The sequence below is a fragment of the Calidris pugnax genome, unplaced genomic scaffold, assembly GCF_001431845.1.
Source record: "Calidris pugnax isolate Ruff unplaced genomic scaffold, ASM143184v1 scaffold1, whole genome shotgun sequence".
Taxonomy (NCBI): Eukaryota; Metazoa; Chordata; class Aves; order Charadriiformes; family Scolopacidae; genus Calidris; species Calidris pugnax.
Genome location: NW_015090800.1, coordinates 5,363,794 through 5,386,565, shown reverse-complemented (window position 1 = coordinate 5,386,565; position 22,772 = coordinate 5,363,794). Strand labels below are relative to the sequence as shown.

The 22,772-nt window shown below is 36.7% G+C and overlaps 1 protein-coding gene across 6 annotated transcripts in view; it reads left to right on the top strand.

Moving 5' to 3' along the window:
- The window catches only part of ERC1 (ELKS/RAB6-interacting/CAST family member 1), a 289,235-nt gene that overhangs the window by 68,048 nt on the left and 198,415 nt on the right, over positions 1-22,772 (top strand). For 3 of the 6 annotated variants that reach the window (XM_014937473.1, XM_014937471.1, XM_014937472.1), the window contains exons 5-7: positions 1,023-1,106; positions 3,726-3,893; positions 11,144-11,311. In XM_014937473.1, the coding sequence (XP_014792959.1) occupies positions 1,023-1,106; positions 3,726-3,893; positions 11,144-11,311 (420 nt within the window). The remainder of the gene's footprint in view (positions 1-1,022; positions 1,107-3,725; positions 3,894-11,143; positions 11,312-22,772) is intronic. The other 3 variants (XM_014937474.1, XM_014937475.1, XM_014937476.1) reach the window with 1 other exon arrangement.

The following is a 22,772-nucleotide window of genomic DNA, read 5'->3' as shown; positions in this document are numbered from 1 at the left end:
GTATATTGTGAGCAGTCCTGCTTTTCTTAGTCAGCTTTTGTGTACTCCCTGCAAGCAGTGTACAGCGGTGTACGGATCCCTGGAACAGGGGTTGAAAATTGCTCTACTAGGTCCTAAACGATTGTAACCTACTGCATTTGTCCTGCTTGAAATTATTTGTCATAAAAGAATGCTGGAGAAGATTTCTTGGAGAAGTCTTACTTACCCTAAAGTAGAAATGTGTAATAAATTTGTGTTTCTTCTACTTTCTCACACCAGCTCACCAATTTGCTGCAAGATGACCACACCTATTCTTTCCTACTTTTGTCCTTTATCCCACTGAGTTGTTTCTAGGAACTGAAGGATACCCGCTTCAAATTAGGAATGGAGAGACGATTTTAGCAGCTCTTCCTACCATCCTTTCTTCTTTCCTTCTTTCTTTCTTCCCTTGTTAGCAACTCTTCAATTTCCCCTTCTCCTCACCTTGTGTGGGCCTATAAATCTGTTCAGCTACTCAATTTCTAGATCTCTTCCGTCTGCTGTGGATGCTCATTTTCCTGCAGAAATTTTGATCCTTTTTGATAACTATCCACTCATGACTCGTAGCCAGCTCCAATCTTGATATCTTGCTGTAATTGCACAACATTTATTTTTTTCAGTATTATGTTGTATAGTCATCTGCAGCTGTATCTTGACAATTAACTTTATTTCTCTTAAACTGAAAAATGTCACTTTTCCTCTCCTAATTTCCTCATGAATTCCAGTTTCAAAATTATTGGGTGAAGTGCCCCATACTTGGCATATATAAACATAACCATAACTATACATCTTTTTTTCATAACCAAATTCTTGTCTGGCAGCCTATATGAAATTACAGAGACAGTGAACTTGAGAAGACCTAACGACGAACGGAGGAGAAAATGAGTGACCAGTGTTGATCCTTCTGTTCAGTTCTTTGTCACTTTTAGTTACTTGGATTGAAGCAGGCTAACTAGAAGTTGACAAATGATAAATATTTTAAAAGCATAACAATGTCGTGACAGGTAGAGCAACTGAAGGAAGAGCTAAGTGCCAAAGAGGCTCAAGGGGAGGACCTGAAAAAAAGAGTGGCTGGTCTCCAGGCCGAGGTCTCTGCAGTAAGATTTATCTTTTGTGTGCAGTGGCCATTCACTGGGGCTTGCTAGCTCTCTGGCTTTCGGGGTAGCTTTTCTTCTCTTAACTTCTTTATGACTTGATATAACAGTAGAACTAACAGCCTGCTCAGCCTTGTAGCTGCCTTTTCGTTCATATGGTTTTGGTGTCCATAACATCACTTTTCAACTGAACATCTATTTGTTTTGTTACTATTCCTTTAATGGTATGAGCTGTTTTAACAGTAACATGTTCTCTATCAAAGCAGATTTTCAAAAGTATTCAGCACCCATTTTGGGGCCAGACTTTGAAGGAGATTTACTTTCCCCGGTATAACAAGAATAACTTGAAAACATGTGCTGAACTCTCTTAAAGTTGTTTCACAAAAAATAACCAAAGCCGGATGCTGAACGCTTTTTAAAACTGATTGTTTAATTTTAGCAGCATGAATTTAGGTTATTCTTTTGCTGTGAAATTACTGCATTTGCTCTAATTGATCATAGTGTTTCACGGAGAAAAGAGATGTGAGCACTTACTGATGCCTTAACTTCCCTTGCAACTTGGAATGGTATGAGCTGCATTCTTCCTAAAGAGCTTTAGCACATTGACAGTGTGGGTTTACAGCTCTGAAATGGGGATTTCCAGAGAGAATGGTCTTAGGGTGCTACTTGGGAATTTAAACGTAATGAAATGTGACTGTGTTTAGATGAGAGTGTTTCACCAAAACACAAGTATTTAGAGTAAACATCTCTTCTGAGATGACCCCAAAAAAGATTTTTTCAAAGAAAGACCAAACTGGTTTGAGAAAGTTTTACTGTAATTCAGGCTGGCTACTAGTTGAAAAAGTTTGTGTCATCCAGAATTTTTAAGGAGGCTTTTCTGTTTAGATATTCGAGAAAACATCACTGCCAGTAAATAGTTCATCTCTTCCCAGCTATTCTGCTGTGCCTAGCAGTATTGTGCAACTGGTTGTACTGGCCGGTAGTTAACAGTAGAAATAGTGCTACTAACATCAATACTTTTGTATCTAACTTAAATAGGTGGTGAAATAATTCTGTGGACCTACTTGCTTTTACTAAAAAGATGAAAAAAGCAGCCTAGTATGATTAAATTAAGTGAACTATAAACTGTTGAATAGTTCTGTAAATTAAATTCTTCTCATACTCCTTCCCTTTATTTCATTTTAAAAATTTGGTTTGTGTGAGGTTTTTTGCAATACGTGTCCTCCTCCGTCTGCTCCCCTTCTTCTTCATCTCATCATGTATGCTGTTTCACACTGGAACACTGGAGTCCTTGATGACATCTTTTCATGCTTTTTTTAATATTCTTCAGTAAAGAGTTTTATTTCTTTAAGTGCCCATTGTTGAAACAGTGTTGTCAAGATAAAACCACATTTACCCAAGCTTCTGCTCTCAGTTATTTCTACTAGTATGTGCATTTATGCTAACTAAGAATTAGAAAATTAAAAGCTATAGTTTATATCAATTTGACTTAGTTCTTGACACATTCCTGAAAACGGAAGATCACCTGGACATTTTTTTTAGCGTGCAATGTCCTTTAGTTTATCTTTTGAAGCATTGGAAAACATACTTTTAGGACTAAAGGGATTTTATTTTAATATCACAAACAAAATTGTTCAAGTTAAGGGAAAACTGCTTAGTTCTTGAGGTATGTCCACCTTTGCTATGCAATATGTAAAAGTAAAATATTGCTATTTTATTTTGTGAGATGAATCAGAAACAAATCAGAAATTTGGTTATAAACTTGGGCATAAGTCTACATTTAGACTTCCCTGTTCTCTCTAATTAATTGTTTTTCTCTTCAGATTTACATCAAAATTGTCCTGAGTGATGATTGCACTTTAGAATGAGATTTCATCTCATTTCAGTGCTTAACTTTTAACATTTCTTACTGCTTGTCTTTTTAAATGATAAACTAACGTATATTTGTTAAAATAAATCTGCATTTCCATACTGATTTAATTCACTAAATTAAATCTAGGAAGTTGCTCTCAACAAAGTGCAATTCCACAGTTTCCATGTTTGCATCTGATTTCAGAAGCTTCCATAAATTAACAGGTATTTATTAGAAGACTGAAATGCTGGTTTTGTTAATAGTGGGAAAAGTAAAGGTGTCTTTACATAGTCTGTAAGCATGAGGCTGGATGAAGAGATGGATGGAAACTCGCTGGTTTGACATTTCAAAGCAAACATCAGATTTCTGAGAGAGACTTGTAGGTATCTCATCTTTTCTGATATTACAGGGAAGAGTACTTTCTCATAACAGTTCTGCTCCATCTTCATTAAAAACTTATCCCTGCTAAGTAGCTGGTTTTGGTCAGTTCTTTGAAAGATGACTAAGAACAGACTGACTCTGTTAAAAAGAACCTTTCCTGAAAAATTGTGCTATTGCTCCCCCCTCTCTTTTCTTCTATCTTTTGCTCATGACACAAATTTTTGCTGGCCTTCCATTCAAGACAACTGAAGTCTTCACAGTTCCTTAGGATAAGGTTAAAGTATCATACTCTTTTTTGGTAGTTATGTGAATGTATAGTTATTTTTGTAAGGAAGGTATAAATTATTTTTTCCTTTGCCTATCTTTTCTTTCTTTTTCAGATTGGTCAGGTGAAACAGGAGCTGTCACGCAAAGACACTGAGTTGCTGGCCTTGCAGACAAAGCTGGAGACCCTCACAAATCAGTTCTCTGACAGCAAGCAGCATATTGAGGTTCTGAAAGAGTCTCTTACAGCTAAAGAGCAAAGAGCTGCCATCCTACAGACAGAGGTGAAGTGGGCTATTTTGTGCTTATTGACTTTTCATAGAGAAACAGATACTAAGCATTATTTCTTTTCTTCTTGCTTAGGTTATACAGTCCTGTTGCTATTCAATACTGCTTGTTCTGAGCAGGTTGTATCTTTGATTGTACGTTTGACATGTTTGGTCAAGCCAGGGCTTGATCATAAAAGACAAATACGTGGGTGCAAGTGCACACATATTCCTATGGATGAATACACACTTGTATGACATGCTCCACTAACATGCAGTCATTAATATTATTATTCCTAGCACAGCTAAATTGGAAGTTGCAATACCTGGGCTGGAGAGAGATTTATATTCAATTATCTTCTAGCTAAAAGAGAGCAGAGAAAGGAAGAGCGTTCCAGTAGTAGATAACTCACTGAGGCTTTACTACTACTGTCAGCACGTACAGGAACTCTTGCATGTAAGCCTGTGCTTACACCTGAAATATGTGCTTTCATGTTTTATGATGTATATTCCAAGATAATAGTATTTTCAAAACTGCTTTTCGATAACAAATGCATAATAAATTTTCATATTCTGTAAGACACAAGTGTATATCTAAACATCAAATGGTTAATAAGTATAGCATAAATTTATTGCTTCTGGAAGGCCTTGAAGAACGAGCATGAAATGTTGTGTGAAGACAACATTTCAATCCCCTGGCTTGGAAAATTGCAGTGTTAGTAGGAGTCCAAAAGATGGCAGTCATGCATCAAAAAATATTTGTGTTGTTACAGCTAAAACAGTGAAAAGCTTCAGGAGTTGTGAAGTAGGCATGCAGAAAATTTGTGGGTAAGACTTGTAAAAAGATTCCATATTACAAGAGGGTAAGGAATTTGAACTTTTTACCCTCGTGTAGCTTTCCTATAGCCATGTTTAGTGAATGTATGGGTGCATATGGCCTTGTCCACATGCAGAAGTCAAGTTACCTACCAAATATCTCCTGATGTTCCAAGATGGCTTTGCTGATTATTCTCAGACTTATGTAGAAGTTGAAATTGCATTGTTCATATTGTGAAATATGCATCATTGCATATTGTGAAAGTGTGCTAGTTTACAATCATAAACTTCTCAATAAATTTGTTCTTATTTTTTTTCCTAGTCAGGAATGTACTCTAGATTCACACGTGTTTATTTTAAAAAATATTTGCATTTCAAAAATATCATTGGAAATACATATTAGATAAATAAACATTTTGAAATGTAAGTTCTAGGTTTTGATCTGTTACAGTGATTGAAAAGAATATAGATATATTGTCATGTACAGTATTGTGACATACCTACAAAGCTAGAAACACATTTCTCTCTTTTAAATAATAAAAAGCAGCATTTTTCTGCCCATGAGAGATGAAGTTCTTGAAAAAATATACTTTATTAACAAGTGAAACGACTTCAGTAGATGGTTATAATTTCAATTGTTATGGTAGGTAAAGGTTTTTATTCATATGAAATGTACAGAATTTAAACAAAATATTTAAAAACAAAAAGCCTTGGTTATATACTATTGATAGACACTCTTGATGGTTATTCAGAATAGCCTGATTTTATTTTAGCTGAAGGCCAAAGTAGGTTTTTAATATTGAAAATTATTCTATTCTCTAACTTACAATATTAGTAAATAATCATTGGGAATATCTGTTCATCACTGGGTTCTCCCAAGTGAGATTCTCATAGCACCTCAATACAAAACCAAACTGGATTCTTCCTCCAAAATGTACAATCTCTTTTTTACTAATAAAAAGTGGCTGAAAGAGGGGGAAAGGGAGTGGGTGGGGAAGAGAGAGACATATTTTCTAATTACTGCTTTTAAGTTATTCACATAACTTGCTTCCAGTTATTGTCAGTGAAACATAACAACTACAGTAACAGCAAAAGATTATTTTCTGCTGTTTTTCAGTTAGGACTTGCTGTGGAGCTAAAACATTAACCATACTGTTTTAGAATGCTACATCTTACTGTGTATTGATTCCATTAAATCTATCATAAAAATATCAATCCGGTATGGATTTAACACATATGAAGTGTTGTTGTTTATCAGGCTATTCCATTGTATCAGAGCAGATATTTAGAATGATCAATTTATGTTCCTGAGAATTTTCATGTAGTTCCAAGAAGACATTTATACTTTTTGAAAGATAATAATATCTTTTTCGTCCTTGCTGCTGTTCTTGATGAAAGTTCAACAATTAAGTCATCATACATAGTTATCTTTCTTCTGTCTTCACAAGCTTATACTCTCAAGTATAATAGTGAAACATGTTAATAAAATACAGTGTTGAGATGTTTGTCATAGTATCCTGCAATGTATTTTGGTTTTTTAAGGAAAAAGTATCTTTCTATACAAGAGTTTTCACTGGGAATAGGGTAGGAATGTGAGATCCTGCCTGGCCTCACTTGTTGACAGCACTGGTCAATGTTAAAATATAACTAGCTTCTCTCAAGACACCTAGGGAGAGTTGTGAGGAGGAAGAGAGGTGCATTTTCTGTCATATAATGGCAGACATCTTCGTAGGGGATTGATATTTCAAAGTAATATTTAAATCAATATTGTGAAAGAAAAGAGCATACCTTCATAAGCCTCTGACTTTTAGTCTTGTGTTAAAGAAAATTGCAGGTAAGTGGGGAAAAGATGTTGGTATAATATCTCAAAAATGGGTTTGTCACCTGCCACACTAGAACTACAAAGAACAGTGAGTTGTTTATGGGGTGTTTATCTTGAGGGCTATTGGGTGGAGAGGATGTTGTGGTTAACTTTTCAATTTGTGAAGGAACCTTTAAAAATAGCTCTAAAAATGTGCAATCTCTTTGTAAACAAAACAAAAATAAATCAATATTTATTTTGGAATTAAGACTTTATCCATATAAAGTTTGCATTTTTCCCAATAAGCCCTTTAGCTTAGGTCAGTGCCAGAAGGTATGTGGCTTCAGTGGGAGCTTAAATTAATCAGTAAGAACTTTCCCCTTTATTTTTGTATACAGCTTAAGCGGGCATGGTTGCGTAATTGGTCTGTTCGATATGGTAAATTCAGATTAATATTCAGTAGAAAAATGAGTCCAGTCCTCTGGAAGTATTTTATTTGCTCTGGATGTGTAATCTCTAAGGGTCTGTCTTTACACTGGCATTTTGAAACTATAATAGACCCTCCCAAATTAGAGACAGTTAGTGAGGAGTGTGTGAACGGGAGCTGGATGTCTCTAATGAGACGTGTTGGCACCAGCTACATGAAGATCTATGCTGACACCTGCAACCATTAAGCTCAGCTCACAGAACTGAGTAGGTGTGTTTAGGTATTTAACACCTTGTGCTAGAGATTGTGGACAAACAGTTGAACTCATTTCCTACCTGAGCAAGCTCTGGAAGCACTACATTTGTCCTGCACTGAATTTATAATCCTAGCAGAACCAAACAGGCTCAGCACAAAGCTAGGTATGTGCTCCTCTGCTTCGTGGCGTGGTCATGTAATCTAAGTAAGTTGTCAAGATAACTGGGAGCTATATGTTCATAAAGAATTCAGACCCTACTGGTTATTGCTACAATTTGTATAAGAAGGTGAAGGGTCAACTCTAATGTAAGAAGAAATATCAGTATCAAAATAGAGAGTTAAGCCTTGTGAAGCACTGCATTCAAAGTCAGTCAGTAAATATAGCTTTTAAGTCTTACAGACTATGCTATCAAGAAAGCAGCTTTATTTTGTTTATATGATGTGTTTGCAAGAGAGTAATAGAATGTCACAAACCTGATCCTTTTTAAAATGTACGCGTTTCAGGTACTTGGAGACTTCACATAGCAGTATCTACAGTAGGATGAAAGCAACATTTCACCTCGCACACCAAATATAATTTTATGTCTTCCTCTGTGCATTTCTCAATTATCTTTGAATTCTGAGTGCTGACATAGAATTGCTTCAACGTCTACTTTAAAAAGTATCTGGATTAGAAACCATAGCAAGCTCTAAATACGTATTTCAGGATTGATATTCTGTCTGTTCCTTTTGCTGCCATTAGTGTAATCATACCAACAGAGGATAAAAGTTTTGAATTTTACCATTACAGAGAAATCAGGGCTTGGATATAACATATGGGAGACTGTACCTTCTGATATAACTGAATGGAGTATGGCTTGGTCCACTGATCTAAATCAATAGTTCACCCATGGTTTGAACAGGCAGCAGGTAGATGGCAAGAATCACTCAGTCTCAGAAAAAGAGTAAAGCACCCTTTTTAGGCATCGCTGACATCTTCCTAAACCTGAGCGGGAATCACCAGTGTCATAATACCCTGACTGCTACTGTACAGTGGACATGTGATAAAAAAGAGAAAAAATATGTGTGCAACCTAAGCCCTATTGATTCAAGCGTCTGAGTCAGTTCTGAAACTCACTGTGGACTTTTGAAATGTTAGTGATTTCCCAAAATTCTTAATGGTACAACTTCAATTACAGAATCCAAGATTTTTGAAAATAAATTTAAATTAAATATTATGTCATTTATTGTGTTTATTCTAGTAGTCATTGGAACTCGTGATGTTCTATTTTTCCTTTGAAGTTTGGAATTCTACATGCTTAATGAGTGGCTGTACATATTAGTAACAGAGCCATAGGGTAGTACTTACTGCTACTGAAAAATTCTGTTAAGACGGAATCTATGGTTCCCAACGCAGCTTTTCAGTTTTTACAGTGAAGAAATTTAAGCCTTACATACGGTACCTGGCTGGAAAGAGGTGCCTGTTGTACCTGCACGTAGGAAGGCTATTGTGTTGAAGGTGGCAATAAATGTGCTTATTTTGCTAAAGCTTCTCAGGAAATTGGATGGTACGTGCAGGTCAAGTTAGCAAGCCCATTGTTGCATGAAGGACTAGCAGTTGCCTGAGCTGTACTGTAAGATTTTACTTGCTATGCATAATTAAAGACATGGCAGTCTATTACTGTGAAAGCAGTCAGGTTAACCCAGGGTTAAGACAACACCATCCAAGACGCAGAAGTCAGGAGAAAGGGCGTCAGCACCTCCGTAGCTGTTTGCCTAGTCGTTTCCATGTGCAGAGAAAATCTTAAGCTGACTTTGTTGAAGTTGGCATCACCTGACTCCCACAGACCTCAATTCTTGTCACTGTGGGAGGATGCCATACATAAACTGAGCTGACATGAATAAACAAGTGCAGTGTTCTGCCAGGAATAGGGCTAAGGTGATGATTTTGTGTCCTGCCAGCCTTTGAAAATATTCTTGAAAGTGTTTTCTGTGGTTTCCTAGGCAGGGACCTCACACAAATAAAACCAGGAATGCAATTTACCCCAAACCGTAAGCTAATATAGAGTTCAAAGAGAATAATCAATCAGAAAATGGAAAGCATTCTGTGGATAAATTTCTGTTTGCAGATGTTCTCTTTTCACTTAATACTGGGCTGTAGGCATCTGGACTGTCTCAAATATTTTGCAACACAACTGTTGAGAGTCTGTGGATTTGCTTGCGAGGCAGATTATCGGTTTTCCTTCAAGAATGAATGAAAGGGACTCTTAGCTTTAATATTAGAGATATCCAGAAAAGAACATACCTAATCAATCTGTAAATCCGTGTGTTTTAAAAAAGAAGACAAAACCTGATTCACCTGCTAAACTTTTCATTGCAAACACTAGCAGTTCTATAAATCATATTTGGGTAGTACCTGGTACTCTAATATCACTCCAGAATATACTCCATGCCCCACTTGCTGGGTGAGAGGTCAGGAATGTGATTTTAATAACGTATGTGTAAGTGAGAAGGCTCCAGACGTGGAGGTGGCAGCAGGATTGCAGCGCTGATGCGGAGAGCGGGGCAGTTCTTTTCCCCACTGGCAAGTGCTTATTGCTCTGTGTAAAAGGAATCAGACAAAACAGGGAAGGATTTTGTGGGCATAACATACTGTAAATGTAGAGCCTTAGAGGCAACTTTTCCATTAGCAAATTGAAATAGGGTGGAATTAGAATAACACATTAAAACTCAATGTTGCTCAAAGTACCGTAAGTGTGGTGACTACCTAAATTCTTTCCCTAGCTGGAGTTGTCCAAGTCATCTTTTCATGTCTCTGCTAGCCTACGCTGTGCAAAAGGATCAAGAAATTCATTGATCACCCTGTTTATTCTGTGTGACTGATGTCCTGTAATGGATTCAGCTAACAGGAACCAAATCTGATACTGTCAAATAAGATTAGCAGCCAAGCTGGCAGATTTGAGCTCTGTCTGAATGCTGAGTGGATAGGGGTCAGTGGGTTTCTTTGGTATCTTGGGCAGGTTGGTGGTGTTGGATTTCGTATTCCACAATGGTCTTTGAGATTAGTCTGTGCTCTGCAGTGACCTTTTTCTCCTCATCAAATTTATATTCAGATAGCTCTGATTCCTTTTCCCATTTCTTTTGTCTTGCGAGCTCTGTATTTCATTTGTGTAAGAGAAATGCAGAATAAAAAGTAAAAGCTTCTCGACATGCAGTTTTCTAGTTTGAGGATACCATAGAATTCCCAGAGTGTGTTTCTAAATTTAATGAGGCCACGAGAGCTCGAAGTACATTTATGTGTCCAAATTGCACACACAGCACCCTGCACTGTGTCAGTTGTTCCACTTTATCTTTAATATAAAGTTGCATCCTGCTGAAAATGCATGTTACATTTAAACTATTATGATGCTATTTAAGCCAAAATATTCTTAGCCATCCTAAGGTAACCCTCTTTCCATGTTTTGATCTGCAGTGACCACAAAGACCTCTGCTTTCATTACCTCCAGGCTGAGCTAATACTCTGATTAAAACCTAGAATACAAAGTGACTGTTTGGTACTAAGAGTCAGTATCTAAATTGCTGAACATTAGTGATGTTTCAAATAAAGGCTTAGTTTTCCTACATACAAGAGAACTTCTCAACACCACACTGTGTTGACTTCTACTTTGATGAAAAAGAAATCCAGATTGTATCATACAAGACTGAGTTATGTTAGAAGTATGATTTTAGATTTTCCAAGAAGGAGCTTTAGTCTCATATAATTTGGGAATAAAACATTTGAGTAGTTTTACTGTTTAGTCTCCTACCATTTGTGATAACTGTTTTATCATGAGCTTATTTATGTTGATGACTTAAAGTAAGGGAAGTTAGTTTTCTGAATCTATTTGCAGTTTTAAAGCACTTATCGTCTTGTGGAAGTGTAGTTTAACGTTTCTAAAATTTCTCTCCTTCAGTGCTAAACAAACCCTGTTTCTGCATGTCTGAACCTAGGTGGATGCATTACGATTACGTCTGGAAGAGAAGGAGACTATGCTAAATAAGAAGACAAAGCAGATTCAGGAGATGGCAGAGGAGAAGGGGACTCAAGCAGGAGAGATCCATGACCTCAAAGACATGTTAGAGGTGAAGGAGCGCAAAGTTAATGTTCTTCAGAAGAAGGTAAGATTGTAGAGGTCTGAGTCAGATGCACATCTCTGATGCATCTCAATTTCTAAGTCTGTCAAAAAGGCTGAACTAGAATTTATATTTTGGAGATTAATGATTGATTTCATTCATGTAATGGAAAAATGGTGAATGATGAATTTCAGTTTGAAGTTTTGAAGAAAAGAAGTAGAAAGAATTCAAAGCAGAGGCTGTTGCCTTTCAGTGGTTGCATGTGCTGCTTCTGCTTCCATTTCATCAGTAGCAATGACTGAAGTATTTGTAGGAGGGCACAGAATCTGAAAAATCAACCCTTTCACACCCACTACCTTAACAAAGCCACGCTGATTTGAGACATGGGGCACTGCCTGAGTACGACTTCAGTGTGTCACTAAATGAATGAGGGGTTGTATCAGCAGAAGCAGTTAGGATGATTCCTCTGTAACTTACTGAGAAAAGTTCAGGAAGAACTTCGTATTAACTTTGATTAGAAATGCTGTTTTATCTTGCATCATATTTCTTGAGAACTGCTAGAATAGGATAATCAGGGTTCAGGCTATCCTGCATATCTTTCTGGATAAGAAAATGTGGACCTTATCAGTGAAATGGAGGAGGTCTGGATAAGAAAAAGTAGATCCTGTCAGAGAAATTAGAGAAGATTCCCAAAGGGCATTGAGTCCTGGGGCAATGAATGTTTGATTGTTTGCAAATTGCGCAATATATATTCCAATATATATTCCAATATATATTCCAAAGAGACAAACGCATTTATCACAATAAATTTTAATTTACAGGATAGCTTTTTCCTCCATATCTTCAGAGAAGCTGCTCATATTCAATGTATTAGGCTGTAAATGTGGTGGGCTTTTTTTCCCTAGACCTTTAAGCAATCAGTGGAATTCTTGTGATTTTAATAGTTCAGAATATTGATTAATTTCTGATGCCTGGCCAATGCCTTTTCTTCTAATATATAGTTATGAATCATGAGGGTTTAGGTCACGTTCAGTTTTGTTACAGCAAACCTCATGCAGGAATGGAAGTTCAGGCATGGAGTTTAGCCATAAATGAGTCATTAATAATTCTAGAACAGAGCCCTAATTCTCAGTCTTCACAGTCACATTTTTTGACTGTTCATCTTTTTAGAGGCGCTTACAGATTTCTAATTTTTGTGCTGTGCTTTCCCTTTGTTTTCAAAATTGGTCGTGCACACTCCAAGCATTGATTGAGATCCCAGCTGAATGTTTAACCAAGAAGTGGGGAATCTGACATTTGCGTAAATGTTAAATGTCAGTGAGGTTGTTTTACTTCCACTTGCTCTTACACTATTTTTTCACATATTTTCTTATTTGCTCTACTTAACTCTTTAGGATGATCTTTCATTTGTTCATTTATAGGCAGTACGAAAGGTTCTGGTTTTACTCCAAAGTTTTTAAATCCAAAAATTATTTTTTTTAGTTTCAATTTTTGAGTTTCTAGCAAAACTATAATATTTTTATGGAGAATCTAGCTTTTGTTTGAGGTTCGTGGTGCAATATCTGATTTTTTATATTTTTTTTTAATATCCTAGGGTAAAAGAGCACATATTCAGCCCTTTAGATTTTAGGATTGATGCCTTTAACTTAATTTTTTAATTGCTTCTACAAGCCTGGAATCTAAGACTAGGTTTGGAATTTTCTCTAGATTGGGCTTTGTGTTTTCTTGTTCTTTTTAGTGTTTTCCCACAGAAAAGCAGAGCTTGAGAAAATTGCCTAAGAAAGGATAGGTCTGATTTTCTTTAGATACTGTGGAAGTTATGAGAGCTTGCATAAAATCTGTTTCCGGTGCTAGAGAAAATTATGAATTCTCATTTTTATCTGAGATATATATGCACATTCTTTTTTGACTGGACAGATAGCTATTTTTGCCCTGTGCCTGGAACTTTAGAAGCCTGTAGCCCCTCTCATATACTCGCTTTTCTTTTAAAGCTTTTAAACTCTTACCTACTTGCACACATTGTTATTAAAGTGCACAGCCTGTTTTCTGCTTTATCCAAGTGCTGTCCTTCAGACCTTCCAGGGCAGTTCAGAATTTTATTTTCTTTTTAAAAATTAAAAAAGTGCAGCCTTTAAACTTTTGCCTCCATGCACAATAGTCTTTTTATTCCTCCCTCTGATTATAAACTGGCATGTTCAGACAGATCAGGTCTTAATCTGTGTATTCTAATTGAAGATCTGGATGTTTAAAGTATCTTCAGAGGTCGTAGATAGTAGGTTTGTTTTTTTTACTCGTTATCTGATATTAAATGCTTGGTTTAAGTTTATCAACATGATTTAAGTGGTACTTAGGCATTTTAATGGAATACAGTGAAAGACTATGAAAGAAGTGGTGGGAAGAAAGCTTCTCCTCTTGTGTAGTGTTAGGAAATGTTTGGAAGCAGCAGCAGCAGCAACATGTAACTGCTGCCTGCAGTTACGAGGAGGCATGGGGTACAGGTATTGGCATGTTGAAGGAATTTAACTGAATTAAGAATTATATTAATAGATACTACTTGGTCAGTTTTTATCAAGTACTCTTCTCTCAGCATATACTCAGATTTGAGGATATTTTTTAAGTGGGTACTCCAATGAATGAAATTTTGAACACTAGTATTTTTGTAATGCTAGGTAAAAAACAAATTTGTCACAAAAAACCAAAATCATAAAGGTGTTGAAAATAATTTATTGAAAAATCATTAACTTATGTAACTTACCCTTTTAGGAATAGTTGTTTACTTTCTTTTGAAATTTAGAGAGATTGCCTCTACTAGTAATACAGCCACAGCCAAATGATACGTGGGGCCTATAGGGTATTTGGACTTCTATTAATTTTTTATTTTATTTTATTTTCTCTGACTGTTTTAGATGTATAATCATGTATTCTGATGACACTGACAAGAAATTGTTTGGTGTGGTTCACAAAACCATGCTATACTACATTTCTGCAGTTTCTGTTGAAACAAAAATGATTTAAAACACACCCTTTACTATTGGGTCTCTGGATTCATTGATGAAGACCACAGCATAGTTTGTTTTATGGACTATTAATATCGTTGTATTGATTAAAGGTGGTGAACTAGAAAGTATGCTTTCTGGTCACTCTAAAATCCAGATGAAGAAAGCAATGAAAATTTACTGGCCAATTAGAGATCAAATGAAAGGCGCAGAAGATTATGAACAACAAAGATCTGAAAAATTTACATGACAATTGGCATCACTACTGATACCCAGTAGGCACCAAAATACATGGTCCAGGTTGCTGAGGAAACCACATGCTTCACATTTTAAATTCTGGAATGTTTCCAGTTCTAAGCTCCTACAGTGATGTAGCTGTAGCTGTTTGGTAGCACCTTTATTTGAGACAATAGAAATAGAGCAAATGCTAGAAATTTGGAGACTACAGAAATAAGTTTTAGCTTTATGTCTGAATATTTGATGCAAAAACTTAGTTTTACAGAGCTCGAGGATTTTCTCTTCTCATTTCATTGAGAGTAAATCTTGCATAAAATCTTAGTTTAAGTTGCTACAGCTTTAGGCAATGGGACAGTGTCAGAAAACAAAATAATGACCATGCTGGGCAAATCTGAAATCTGAACCTGAAAAACATTAAATTGTGCTCTTCATTATTCTCTTTGCCACATCTGTCTATCTGTGCTGGCAGACTGGGATGAAAAGGAGTAGAAAAAAAAAATTAATCAATACTTTGCAATCAAAGCATTTTAGAGAAATAGCATTCGGGACAAATGATAAGTTACAGTTACTCTAAAAAAAAACCAACCACCAAACAGAACAGTAATGAATCAATCAAATCACCCTGTGCTTTGGGGGGAGGTCAGGTTTTGTCTTGGGGAGGGGTTAACACTCCCTTCATTGTGCAATGCAGCTGCAGGCAAATAAAATGCAAGTTTTAGTGTCTGAACGCAGCAGTGTGTTTTGACAGCTCCCCCTGCACTGTATGATAGCTGACCTGTGATGAAGTAAAGGAAGAATACAGGGTTGAGGGATTTTTTTTGCTTATTTGTTTGTTGCTGTTGTTTGGGGGTTTTGTGTGTGTTTATTTGTATATGACTGTGCTGATGTTAGTCCAAACGCAGTTTTCCTCCTCTTTTGGATAAGAAGCGTTGCCTTTCTCCAGAGGAAATAAATGCCCTCTGCTTTTCAAAAAGCTTAGAAATAAAAATAATATCTTATGCTTAATGGTAACAAATAATATGCGGCAAGAGAAAGGGACTGCAAATAGAATTTGTTGTCAGTTATTTAAAATCAGTAGTGATCATAGTTAATACAACAGCAGTGTTGGTTTAGTATTCATCACTTTTAAATTTCAGCATTTGTACTTTCAAAGGTTATTTTCTTTCCATTTCCTCATCTGTGAAGTATATTTACCTCCTCAGGCAGCTCTTCTTTTCCAGCTCTGAAGAGTTGAGAGAGCCCAGAGAAAGAACTGCATTTTCAAACATTTTATTCAGTTTATGGTAGTTTCATCTTTCCCAGTGTGACCTTGAACTTGCCTACCAGATGAATGAGTATATGGCTTTCTAAGAATTAATAGAATGCAAGATGGACTTGTAGATATCCCTTTGAGGCTCTCTACGATGGTATTTAGTGCTTAAAAATCCTGTAGTATTACCCTTGTAGGCAATGGCCCATTCAAACCCGCAGCAGGTGTCTGACTCTCCGGTTGTGCAAACTATACAGAAAAGAACAAAGTAACACTGCCCCAACAAAGATGGCCCACCTGTACATTTACAAAGTGAGTGAGCATATGCCCTCTTATTTAAGAATGGATATTTTTTTCCTCTGAAATACACCTGTGGGCAAGCTTATTCTCTGCTTTTCACATGCTTGATTTATGAATGTTTAAGGAGAAGCACCAAAGTGCTCCAGGATCATATGAGTCTGCTCATCAGCCCAGCTTCTGCAGGGAGGTAGAAGGATATGCTGGGCTTTCTGCTCAGCTAGAACTGATGAAATAGCTACTTTTCTTCAGGAACTCTGTGGCTTAACAAGCAGTGCAAATACAAGAGTATTTCTGTAAATATCTCTCCCTGGCAGAAAAAGCCACACTTCTGCTCCTTTTACTCCAGGTCTCAAGGCATGCCACTGAACCGGTTCCAAAGACAGTTCAGAGATTTCAAACACCACAGAAGAGACCTAAAGTCCCCACAGGCTTGTGCCAGCTTCTTTATTATAACTGACAGACGTGACCTCAAAGATGTGTCCTGGAGGGTCATGGGGGACTGTCTTTCCGAGTCCCCGAAGGGGTATCAGACCTCTTCTGCTGCTGCTTTTTCTTTCATTCAAGCCTTTCTGTTATAGGCTTGCTGACTGCCACTGAGCAAAATAACAAAGTTGAAATCTGTGGCTTTTAGAAATTTCCAGAAGCTGTTCTGTCTAATTTGTTACCCTGTGTCTCCAAGATTCTCGAGTCCCTTGTCTTTTCAGGAATATCCTCTCAGAATTGCTTTACCACGTGGAATGGGATTTTAAAATAGAAGTATAATCCTCAGTTAGACTAATAATAGGAAAAATTAGACTAACTTTTACTCCTGCATCGCTAAAATCTTGTGGTAGCAATGAAAGTGCCAAAGAAGACTGGAGAGGCTTCATTATTTGAATTCAAATTCAGCATAATTATCCTGTGAGATTTTTTTCATTTCTGCCATTCAGGAAGGAGCCTAGTTGTTTAATTTCTACGTGGGAAATGAGGGCATAACACAGAATTTTTTTAGTTTTACAGTTGGCCATGACAGCTTTGAAAATAGGATCCTTAGCCTTCTGTTTTGCCTTCCCACTTCTCTGAGAATCCATTGAGACTTTTTAGAGGAACTGCAGCCCAGCTCAGATGGCATGGTGTGTCTTTTTTTCCCTCTACGAATGTGTGGCTAATAAGACATTATTAGGGCAGGGGAATACCTCAATTTCTTCATACCACTTTTCAACTCTTTGCTAATTTATTTTTAAAGATGACCGATTACCATACAGATCTTAGAGTTTGTTACAGCAACTTCAAGTTCGGTGTTGGCAAGATCCCCTCCTTCTCAGTGTAGGGGAACCTTTAGCTTATGAGATTTGATCTTTTTTGATTTTTATAAATATAATAACATACATTTTTCTAATTTGGGATATGGGTCCTCAAAGGTCCACAAGCTTAGCTTCAGACAGTATTTCCAATGGCAGATAGTCCACAGTTTACAGGTGCTGGTAGAGGTGGCAGTGTGCTCTCCAGAGGCTGACCCATGGAATATATTTTTCATGATCTTGCCTAATCCAGATCAGTCATGGCAGATGCCTTGTAGCTAGAAGCGAACCCCAGTATTCTCATTGGAAAGGCTTTTGGTTTCCAAAGGAGCATGCATTTCACAGCTCTAAGATAGGTGCTGTTATGGCCTTCACCAGTGAGTTCATGGCCTCTAGGAACACGTATCTTGTTTAGATTATAATAAACAGTACATAATCACTTGTACTAATTTGCGAAATTCCCTTTTGTCTGTTGGATGCTTCGTAGTGGAGAGTTTGAATTGCTTTATGTCATTAAGCCAGAAGTCAAAGACTTAGTACAGTTGTCCTAAGCACAGACTTCTACTGCTGAAGAACATTTTAAGATGTTTTTGCATTGAACATCAATAGAGGAAACATGAGACTTTCTATTCCTAAGGGTCTTTGTTCAGTGCATTTGTAGTTTTATGGCAAATTGTCTTCTCAGAATCATGGAACAGTTGAGGTTGGAAGACATCGCTGGAGGTCATCTTGTCCATCTCCTCTACTCAGGCAGGGCTACCCAGAGTCGGTTGCCTAGGACCATGTCCAGACAGGTTTTGAATAGGGTTGCAAAAGAAGCAGTTTTATTAAACTTCAGAGCAGTGAAATATGTGAGTGAATTTACTCACAGGTACCTAACATGCACTTGAAGACTGTTCAGTAAATTATGTGGGACATCTAAATAGTGGAAGAGACATAAGTTAAATTTGAAAAATTGATTTTACAGGAAACAAATTTTATGTCATAACAGTAATTTTTAGTACACAGTTGTGGTTACTGATGCAGCAACTGTGCTAGAGGAACCTACTTCATTCAAAATAAATCTTTATACCTGCCTATATTATAAATTAGAATTTGTAAATGGACAATATGCTGCTTTATTTTTATATAACCCCCTCTTTTGCTTGGACCATTTTGTGATACCACAATAAAAATAAAAACATCTGGATCATATATAGTATATGTACCTATATTCCCAGATGTATTATATATTCTTTTTAAAAAAAATCAAATGTTGTTCTGATGTGTGCGAAAGATAGTAAACCAGTTTCTTACATTTAGATCTAATAATGTAAAGAACATTCTCTCAATTTATATTGATTTGTTTAAGGAATCTTGCCTGTTACCTTTTATAACTAAAGTACTTGGTTATTTTTTTTTCCTGAAGTAATGAATATCCGCTCCTCCTTTTAGATAAGTAGGTTCAAATGAAGAAGGAAAACAGGACTGTGAGGTTAACGATGTTAGTTCTGTCGTTCAGCTATTGTAGCTGGCTAATGTAGGGTTTTAAACTGATATACATTGCTGTAATTGTGTCACATAAGATTGATAGCAATAGGGAAGTTAGAAGAAAACTCCATTGGAGTTTCTGGTATTATCTGTGCTCTAGTGTTCCAAAAAACTCAAACCACAATTCAGCAAATCTGTCATATAAGGAAGGAATCTTTTTTTTTTTTTTTAAGTATCCCTCAAAGAGGAGCAGTCATTTTAATATTATGTCCTCCTTGTGCCTTGAGATAACCTCTTGATTGGCAAGATGGAACATTACTCATAGGTAGTGGGACTGACAGACTCTGGTTTCTTGAAGGGATCTGGGAAAACAGCCAACTGTGGGGCCTCTTGGCTTCATTATAAATTAAACGTGTAGTTTTTCTGGCAAGATAAAGCTAATAAGCTTTGTTGGTGTATTCACTGTCATACTAGACAAATACAAAGTTGCCTATGATTGAAGAGGCAGGAAAAGCAAGGGCGTATGCCACTTTTGAGGTTGCTTACATCAGTCTTCCTCACATGGCTTTTCATTGCTCTCTGGGTTGCAAGACTTCACAATTTCCAATGCTTTGGTCACCAGGCGTCCAGGCGTTTTCTGCCCCTGGGGGAATTGTCTGAGCTGTGTCTGGAACAGACATTAGTGATTGCATTAGGCAACTTAGGGATCTTCACTAGAACAAGAAAGGAGTAATTTTTTTAGTTTAAATCAATAATTTCCTGGATTCAAGAGTGAATTTTGAATCCGCTAGACCAGACAGTCTTCTAAGCTGGGTCTCTGCACAATATTTATACAGTCATTAGGACTGTCATAAGGCATAAATATATGAATAGCTTTCAAGTCTGTGATTTCACTTATCCAAAGGATAAGAAAACTGGACAGTATAGAGTAGCGTCACCAGGAAAAACTAAGATCACCTTGTCCCAGAATAGCTTGCATTTGATAATTAGGATGCTCCTCTTTGTCATGATGGGCTTATATACCTTCTGTCAAAGACGGATGGAGGACATTTTAAACACAGAACTTCTGGATAAAGGAGGCCGCTCTCTGTCCCATCCAACTTTTATTTTCAGTGGAGATTGGAGTGTTGATCTCCCTAAAGCAGTCTGTGGTATAAAATGGGAAAAATATAACCAAATTATGTTAGTATCTTAATATATTGGGTTCTTAAATTTCTTAAATTCTTCTTTTTTTTTTGAGCACAGGCCAGGAAATAATTTTATTTGAGAGTTTGCCATTTTGTCACCTATCACTGTGTGTTCTGAAGTAATGCCGTAAGAGCAGTGATAGCTAAATGCTGAAGAATATGCGTGCACACACACACACACACTTGTGTTTAGTATTTACAGTATGACTTCCTAATCCCTTCCTATTCATCACTTTCTAGGAGAATGAAACGGGACAATCACAGCTGACTGGGCATGTTTTACACTGAGATTAGAAGCATCCCTCCTTTCCGGACCTCTCCCCTCTGGTTTAGGGCAGATTTACCTTACAGTATTTCTTTGATCACTTTAATAAATCAGTGATTTGGACAAAGTAATTCAGTGTCTGAATCCAAATCTCATTTACAATCTTTGTTCAAGTTGTACAGCCTTCTGCTTGAGTGATCCTAAATGATAATGTAAATGGAGTTTAGTTTGCAGTGAGGATTTCCTTTAGAGGCAACATTAAATCCCATGTTCCCATCCTATCCATCGGTCTGCCTCAATGTTTGGTCTTTTCTGCTCCCTCATTTCCATTCTTGGGTATTGCAGTGCTGCGATAAGTTAAGCCTTTCCTTTCTTCATGTCTTTCCTCGTCATCCTTTTTTCTGTAATGAGAGTGTGATACATAGCACTGTTCTGGCAATGTGTCTAAGCAGGAATATGTCAGTAGTTATAGTATCCTTACTCTGTGGAGAATCAAAATAAAAATCTAAAGCAAGTCAGGAAAATAGCATCAGTATTCTTGAATATATGAGATCAAGTTCCCATAGAATGAAGAGTATTTGTTTCACAATAATAATCAATTGAACACTGTACTTGGTTTATCCAGGTAAAGAAGGTAATTCATAATACAGTAGGTTTTTCACTTGACACCTTTTAAATGTTATATAACCTTGTGAAGCATGAGCTATTCTAAAAGCAATGTCACAACTTCTTTGTTTCATTTGCTTCTTACGAAACAGAATATCAGATCTAAGTTAACACTTACTAGTTCTGATTTTTTCCCTTGTTTTATCTGTTTTCCACAGTGAGGTAGTTTTGTTTTTTCTAATTTTAAAAATTAGAACCATCAATATGAACCATCAATATGAAAACACTCCAAATTTATAGTATTTGTATTTTTTCTGTCATGGACTTTCCTAAATCAAAACTGTGCACGTTTACTGTCAAATTCTTTACTGGGACTTGGAACAGGAGTAATTAAATGTCCCCAGAATAGTTAGGTTTTTTAATCCATTTGTATTTGGTAGGTCTTAGGAGTAAAATTTCAGAAAGCATAGTCACAGAGATTGCTTCATAATGTCAGGACACACCTGAAAGGAGAATTAGCATGATGTTATTCTGCATGATTAGGCCAGGATTTCAACAAAATGGATGTTATCCATAATTAGATTGTGAAATAAATTACCAGATTATTTCCATTATGGTTCTCAGTATAACTGACATTTGAACATATATGAAATAAATGGGTAATCTCTAAACTTAGTGTTTCATTGAAGGGGAGACTCTAACCAGATATTTTTTTTCTGCTTTTGATAGCAATATTCTGTTTTGAATTACTTGGATGAATGAAAGTATTGCACTCAAGTTGGAGCCAACAAATTGTTTTAACAAATAACCCAGGTTGATATCTTGTTGGTGGTGGATAATGGAGGCATTCTCTTAGCTGATGAATACTACCAAAAACGAAGGGTCACGCAGTGAAGCTTTAAGATAAACCAGTGACAGAGGTTTTTTTGTGGATCACGTAATTAAACATATGTACTTAACCAACTGGCTCACACGCTGCCAAAACTAGTCTCTTATGAACAGCTTTTATGCTTTTGGTATTTGATTTGCGTTTTAAATAAAGTATTGTTCATTCATATAAAAAACTTGTATGCTTTGAGACATGAGCAATATCAGTGTGTTGGAAAGAGTGCCTGCCCCTGTTCCTCTCACTTCAAACCCCTCTCTTGTATTGACCAGTGTCCATGATGGGATTTTACAATTCAAAGACTCTGCTTTTGACCAGGTTAGGCTATTGATATTATTGAACCTCCTCAGAATTAAGCAATTTCTTAACTAAATTTAACTTTAAATTTAACAGCTGTCTAAGGATGTGAGTAATAATACATAATTTTTTCTAGGCAAATGCTTTGGAACTGAGACAGTGCTTAAGAATATAGACATTGGCTCCCCTGAAAATGTGAATTTCAGCTCATTTACCAGCTCAAAAATCTTTAGTCTTGGGGTCTTAGTTAGGATCTTAATTTCCTTTTAATTTCTTTTTTTTTTTTTTTTTTTTTTGGTTGGGTTAGTTTTGTGCTGGGTTAGCTGTAGGAAATAGATCCACTTAAGCTGCCACGGAACTGCGGCTCAAATCAGCATTGTAGCCAAGCTGTAGTTATGCTCGTCTCTTCCAATATCCTTTTAAACTTGAAAGTGTAAGACTCAAGCTGGCTAAGTTTCATACCGAACATAAACACTGGAGTTGGGAATCTGGTCTGCTGAGGTTCCAGTGGTAGTTGTGAGAGGACTGGGCTCTCTGGGGGACAATTAGAGAACCTCAGGTAGTACCTACTGTGAAATCCTAATGATAGAGCTAGCCTCACAGAGTGAAGAGGATATCCAGGGAGCCCTGCCACCTAATTCAAACGATAAAGTTATTTCTGCTTACAGCAAAGAGATTTAGCTCAACCAAATATAAACCGGACAGCCCTGGGCTCACAGAAGCATGAGCGGCT